The 7368-nt window shown below is 45.8% G+C and overlaps 1 protein-coding gene across 2 annotated transcripts; it reads left to right on the forward strand.

Annotated features, from left to right (window-relative positions):
• The first annotated feature begins 2260 nt into the window (after nt 1-2260).
• Nucleotides 2261-6343, forward strand: LOC311604768 (disks large homolog 5-like). Of its 2 annotated transcripts, none has more exons than XM_084794821.1 (5): nt 2261-2453; nt 3488-3647; nt 4650-4793; nt 5576-5738; nt 6209-6343. In XM_084794821.1, exons 1-4 carry the CDS (start codon nt 2321-2323, stop codon nt 5721-5723), a joined length of 585 nt encoding a protein of 194 aa, XP_084650947.1. In that variant the 5' UTR covers nt 2261-2320; the 3' UTR covers nt 5724-5738; nt 6209-6343. The 2 variants fall into 2 exon arrangements, with proteins under 2 accessions (XP_084650947.1, XP_084650948.1); XM_084794822.1 differs by having other exon boundaries at nt 2264-2453; nt 5591-5738; nt 6209-6342.
• Nucleotides 6344-7368: the final 1025 nt, after the last annotated feature.

Raw genomic sequence — 7368 nt, forward strand, 5'->3', positions numbered from 1 at the left:
ATAATGTTCTACTTGTAGGCTTCTAGGACCCTCTGGATCCTTCTACTTTGCCATTCTCCCATGCTTCTCTCATCTAGAGTCCCACTAGAATGTCCTCCCCTCTGTCTCGGTTTCCTGGTAAGTGAAGGCTTTCGTGGGACATGCCCCTTCGGCTAATATGCAGATATAAGTGAGTATATACCATTTGAGTCTTTCTGCTTCTGGGTTAACTCACTCATTATGATCATTTCTAGCTCAATCCATTTATCCACAAATTTCGGGAATTCCTTGTTTTTAATAGCTGAATAGTAATACTATTTAGCTTATTTCTTAACCTGGCTATCCCACAAATAACTGAGACTCTTTTACAATACAATATAATAACCTGAGCAGGCTAAGCCTGTTCTTAACCCTCTGTGCTATTTTGCCTTACTCTCAGCAAACATCCCAGTGCTACTTGCACTTTGTAGCTTTCCTGGGCTCCAGCTCCTTCCTCCTGATCTTCCTTGCCATTCTAGCCATGCCTGAATCCCCTGGCCCAGTCCTCTCTCCTCCTCTGGCTGGCAGGAAGTCCAGCCCTATTCTCTCCCCTGCTCATCAATTGGCTGTAAGCTGCTTTATTGCCATAACAGGAGGACAATTGGGGAGCAGAGTTGACACTACATTTAGAGAGGAAATCAGAATTTAAAGTACACAGTACCTTCTGTCTACACACAACTATCGGCTTTTAACTTAAGCCATTGATAGATAGTGAAGGCTCTTAGGTTCTCCGCTTGAAGAACTGTAGAGTTTTTATTGCTCCTACACAGTCATGTACAGATAATCAATAGGTCCAAACCTACAGCCTTGAGACATGAAAACTGCAGTCAGGTAGAGTCCATGTTCAGGAAGCAGAAGACTCTGTTTGTAGTGGGAGTCATTGTTGCTGCTTTCAAGGTCATGGCTCCTTGACTCCACGGTGTCACCACCCTTCTGTAAACAGAGGTCTTTATCACGAGAGAAGTAGGAATCCTGAATCCTTACAGTGGCTTTGAGTTTAACTTAACATGGAAGGTACACCTCAGGTTCCGGGAAATTCTTGTTTGCCACTTACATGGATGGCAAGTCATGCATTGATGGAATGTGTGTGGCATCACCAGTTCAGCACAGTAACTCATGAGTAACTAAAGCTCCATGTTTTAGGAGCACACACCTGCAAGGGTGACATCAGGTCCCTCCTTCTTCAGGCATGCTTCTTTAGCACATCTCAGCACCCCAACATTACACCATTTGCAGTCACCTTTGGGGTTATGATAAACCTCATATATTATGATGCTCTCTGCTGGATTCAGAGCTGCATGGTTAATAATTAGTAGTGTTTTATTGTCTGTTTCCCCCCCAAAATTCAACAAGTGGCAATTGGCCTGATAGAGTCAGGTCATCTGAGGGTCATGCCTGAACCTCATCAGCTGCAGGCACAACACTGGCAGCAAGCTCTGGCCATGCTCACTGCAGCTGGTGTTTGCTGTGACTGTTTAGTTGTGGTAGTCACCTGATCCACAAGAGACTGCCATATATTGACATTTATACTCAGCTGGATCTCATCATAATCTATGGGGCTGTGAATCCACCTTTCTGAGCTGGATGTGGGGTGCTAGTATGCTTCTGGATAATTTTGGAATGGCATCTTTTACACACATGCCTGTCAGCTGATGGTCACATAATCCAGGAAATCTTCACAGAGCTCTTGAGCATCAGGACTTTATCTGAAGTTTCACAGACAAAGCACGGGTCTCTGCGTGTTTATTATTAAACTTCAAGTGGGGCAACTTTTAAAAGGTAAGCACATGCCTTCCATGACTGTACCTCCTAAGAAGCATGCGCCATTGCAATTAGCCCTGCAGGCTCTGCCTGGATATGCTTTCAACCCCCTGTACACATGAGGCAGGTGGCCTTTCCTCCACATTCATTCTGGTGTGATCTCTCCCCACTATTTAATTTCTCATATTGATGAATAGGGGTTTTTGAGGAAGGAATGAGACATTCCTGTGCACTGTTTGGCAAGTAAACACTCAGTTCCCCCACATGAAAAGAGCTAAACTGTTTCTAATCCAGCCTAGAAAGATCTCTGGTCTGGGAGGAAGTGGTGGTCAATGGCTATCCCAAGAGAGAATGCTAGAAAGGGCACCTTAGCTTCTGCTAAGCACAAGGAGACCATGAGCAGGGAGGTGAAGGTTGCTCCCTCCCTATGACATCAGCGCTCCCTTCTCTGGACATTCTCTTGGCATCCTTTGTGATGTCACTAGTGTTAGCAAGTGCTCTTAGGGCATTCTTCCAGTGCCTATAGGCCTTATCAATCAAGATGTTGACCACACTGAGGAGTCTATTTGGGAGAGAGAATCGGGACAGCGGAGAAAGCCCAGGGAGACAGAAGGAAGCTGGCCTTCCATCTGAGTTTAAATCACCAAGAAAGAAGTGGTCCTGGGGAAAGCACAGTGAGTCCTGGGCAGGGGATGCAGACCTTCCTTGAGGAGGTGGGGGCTTGAGCTGGCCTTTCCAGTAATGGGGCACAGAACAGGAGCCTCTGGGAAGCAAATAGACTTCCTTGCTTATCAAAATTCCTGAAAGTTTAGGATTTCACAAAAGCAGTTTGTCCATCTCCAAAGTCTGGAGCTGGCAAAGCCAAAGCTGTTGTACTGGGAGGGCCTAGGTTTTACTCTTACTGTCATTTGAGGTGTAACATGGGGACAGTGGAGGCCATCAGGAGTCAAGGGGTGTCAGTGTTTCCCAATTTAAGGCAGGGCATCACTGCACTTCACTCCCACTGGCTTCTTTTAGTGCTGTGGCTATGGGACAGTAGTAACAGAGAGAGAAACATGCTCCTGGCTGTGACCTTATGTTCTCAGGATTCCTCTGACCACCTCTCCCTGACAGTGGCATCTACAGGTTTTCTGAATCAGTAGTTGTGGGTGGCTGGCATAGCTCTAGTGCAGGCAAACTGTCACAGGTAGTGGAGCAAGACAGAGACTGGATCCTTATTGCCAGCTCTGGGGTGTTTGGGTCTGTCAGTGGGGAGAACTGATCAGTCTATCGATCTTGTTCCACTACTTGATGGGTTTTTAATCCACAGTCACTGTCCTAGAGTGACAAAGCAGGAGGCCCAGGCCTGTCCACAGCCCCTGGGTGCTTGTGACTGTGCCATTATTCTCCTGGCTTCTGTAACCACAGACCAACGGCTCTGAAGCCAGGTTGCCTCCTATGCTGTTGTGAACAAGCCTGAGGAGGCCATCTCTGTGGTCACCTGAAGCATGTGTAGGAAGGTGGAGAAAATCCTGGCTGCTTAGACACTTCTCTGCAGAGTGATGGGAGAGCTGAGATCCACAAAGTAGGCATCTCAGGCCTGAGACAAAAATTTTTAGCGTGTCACTGGGTTCCAGGCAGAGACTCTGCCTGTGTGGAAATGGGGGTTGTCTGTCTGAACTCTATGCCTTGTCACTATGCAAGTTCACTTGAGTTCTTCTACCTACAGGGGCCAGTGGGGAGCCATCATACCCCACAAAACTCCTCTCCAAGAGGCAGATGAGGAAGGAAATGAAGAAGCTGACCAACCAGCTGCAGGTGATAACCCAGGAGGGAAAAGACCTGAGGGACAGCCTCATCCTTATAACCGAAGGATCCTTGGATGAAAGGTACGCATTGTGTCAAACCCCGTGGTGTCAGTCTTGGGTCTGCGATGCCACCTTGATCCTTATCCTTTTAAGGTCATGGGTTCTAGGAGGCTGCACCTCCAAGGTGTTTCTGTGCCAAGCCTCATGTCCCTTGATGCTTCTCAGAGGCAAGGCACGACTTAAAGTTTGGACAGAGTGAGATGGGAAACAGATTCTTCTGCTTCCTCCAGTTGAAAACCTGATCCCGTGGTCTGAGTCACACAGCACAGGGATTGAGGCAGTGGAGAGTGAGTCCCCAGCATGCATTTGGAAAGGCCTTGACAGGTGGTGGCTTATGTGAGATAGTAAGTGGGTTTGGGATGAGATTTTTTTTTTTTTTTTACTTGCCTGGCAGGTGACTGAGTGCTAGAAGCTCCTGGTAGCATCTGGAGTGTCCTGGTCCCACTTGCTCTATCTCAGTGCATGACTGGAAGGCCTGGAGATCAACACTGTCTCTGACCTTGTGCCTTATACTCTGGAGGACATTGGAATGCCTTGGGCAGTTCATAAAGCTGTCCTGATGCTGTGTCTCATCCCCAGAATTATGTGCACAGTCTGACTCTGTGGTAGTAGTCACCCAGTATCTACAATCACTGCTCTGAAAGCAGAAATGAAAGCACAGGTTTTGGGGCACCAGGACCTGTGGGATAGACTCATGAGAACGTAATGGGCCCCCGCTTACTGACTTTCCTTACTGAACTCATGCAGCCAGGACACCCTTCAGCTGAACACCTAGCCTCTGCTAGTGTTTCATAAGCAAGCTTGATGAGCAGCAGGACATCCCAGTACTTAGAAGCCAGGATGCAGCATCTTCTGGGCTTGCGCATCTTCTGGGCTTGTGCATCTTCTGGGCTTGCGCATCTTCTGGGCTTGCGCAGCCTCTGGGCTTGCACATCTTCTGGGCTTGCCTAAGTCCAGGGCACAGCCTGACTTCACCAGCTCCTTGAGGTCCATATTCATGTGGTTCTTTGCTCTTGGGGCCAGGCCCTACAATAGGCCAAATCCTCTCTTGGAGAAACTCAGGAAGGAGCACAAACAGGTCATGTTGGACCTCCAGAATTTGGAGAGAGAGAATGCTGAAGCCTCAAAGAACCTCACAGAGCTGGACATGGAGATTGCCTTCTATTGGTAAGTGCCTGTCAGGGACCACAACAGTTCTGCAGTGACCATCACAGCCTTTCTTGGGTTTTGGACAGGAGAGTCCCCAGCTTTGATTCTACCCCTCTCATGCTGTGAATCACTTATCTAGAGACATGAGAGAGGTGTCAGGCATGCCTGACCCTCAGGGGCTCAGGCAGGGTTTACAGAGCTTATTCTTAAGGGACAGTAGTTAGGATGTTCTCCCCTTGGGTCTCCTGTCCTTCCTTGTTAATATTTGTCCCCTTCTTTTTTAATGTTAATTTGTTATAATTTATCCAGATTCCATCCCAAGTGTTATCCCCAGGCTTGTATCTTCCCTGTCCCACTCTCCCTCTCTCTTCCACCTCCTTCCCTCCCCTAGAGCTCTGACAGAAAGGAACCTCCTCCCCCACCATATGGCCATAGTCTGTCCGGTCTCATTCAGGATCCAGCTAACCCTTCCTTGGTGTGCCTGCCATCTCGCCTTCTTTTTCATGCTTGGAAGGCAAAGGCCAGGTGGCAGCTCCTCTTCCATTTTGAATATCATGGATCCCTATAGGTGTTGGGGACTTTAAAACTTACTTGTAGGTGTTGGGGACTTTAGAACTTGTTTGTTCTTTCCTGAATTGGCTGTTCTCTCTGTATGATTTTCTGAGTGCAGCTGTCTTGGCTGGATTGGCCTGTTTCCTAGTTCTTCATGGGAACCTGGGGCCAGGTGAGGGTTATGGGGCTGGGAGTAGGGATTAGAAGGAGGAGGCTGGGAGGGGCTGACTCTGCAGAGGGGTTTCAAGCAACCTCCGCCGCAGGCTTCTGATGGAGCAGAGTCAGCTGAAGAAGAGGGTGGACATGCTGAGGCAGGAGAAGAAGAAAGTGCAAGGGGATTGGGCCCTGCTGCAGCAGATCTGCAAGGACCAAGAGGAGGAGATCAGCGACCTCTAGACCCAGAAACAGCAGGTAGGGCCAAACTAATGCCATGTTCTGTATGTCCTGTAACTAATGCCATGTTCTGTATGTCCTGTAACTAATGCCATGTTCTGTATGTCCTGTAACTAATGCCATGTTCTGTATGTCCTGTAACTAATGCAATGGTTGATACATTGTGTAACTAATGCCATGGTCAGTATGTCCTGTAACTAATGCCATGTTCTGTATGTCCTGTAACTAATGCCATGTTCTGTGTGTCCTGTAACTAATGCCATGTTCTGTATGTCCTATAACTAATGCCATGTTCTGTGTGTCCTGTAACCAATGCCATGTTCTGAATGTCCTGTAACTAATGCCATGTTCTGTATGTCCTGTAACTAATGCCATGTTCTGTATGTCCTGTAACTAATGCCATGTTCTGAATGTCCTGTAACTCATGCCATAGTGGATATTTTCTGTGAGAACTCGTCCTCTAAGTGACTCTTCTCCCTGCATTCCAGGAGTGACCACGCACTGCTGTGAACTGCATCTGCCAGCAGTCCCCAGAAACTCCACCCAACCTGCCTAAAGGTCAACGTCCCTGTGACCCACAACCTCACAAGACAAATTAAAAGAGTATTGTGCCATCATCTCAAACACAGCTGTCACAGCTCGTAATTTTACTACTTGTGCTGAAGCAGAACACGTTTTTAATATGTATTTTGATCTTGGATCACATATAAAACAGCTCCATTGGGTGAACCATCAGCAAAACCTACTGGAGTGTCAAGGATGGGATTTTCTTTTCTTATCTTTGGGAAAACTAAAGTATGAACATTTAAGAATTGTAATAACTTACCTTTAGGGTAGTGATTATCTATTCTCCCCCATGAAGTGAGCCAAAGATATCACCCATGGATCACTATTTCAAAATAACCAATTAATTTGCTATTTAGTAAAAGGGATTCCTATAATAGCAAGTTCAATAGCAAATATTTATGTGATTGTTCTCTTATTAATTGAATTAAATATGCAACAAATTCATAGTAAGGAGTTAATACTTTAAAAGATACGGGGAGACCTTTTGCCATAAAATAGCTGTAGGAGTATGCTTAGTAGTTAAAACATAGGCTTCTAAATCTAAATTATGATCAATATATCTTATTTGTTGATTTTTCTATTGTAAGTTTTCCTTAGGTGATAATATCTCATAGTTTCCTTTTTGGGAGTGAAGTCATAGAGCATAACCACAATTTTTATAAAATGAAACTAAATTTTAACAGTATGAACAATTTAGTGGTTTTTGTTTTGTTTTGTTTTGTTTTTTGAGACAGGGTTTCTCTGTGTAGCCTTGGCTGTCCTGAACTCACTTTGTAGACTAGGCTGGCCTCGAACTCACAGTGATCCACCTGCCTCTGCCTCCCAAGTGCTGGGATTAAAGGCATGGGCCACCATGACCAGCTCCAACTTAGTGTTTTTAAAAATCAATACCAAGTGTATTATTTTCATGTTACAAAGTTTGTCTGCCAGCAAGAAAAGATCTTGTATATGAACACATAGATGTGCAGCCCTAATACTTCATTTAAAAACATTACCTTAAATCTTAACACTTATAAATCTGATAGGACAAGAATTAAATAAAAATCTTATCCCAATTTAAAAGTACATTTGGAGACTTCTT

Source organism: Acomys minous (assembly GCF_964271855.1).
Source record: "Acomys minous genome assembly, chromosome: 9".
Taxonomy (NCBI): domain Eukaryota; kingdom Metazoa; phylum Chordata; class Mammalia; order Rodentia; family Muridae; genus Acomys; species Acomys minous.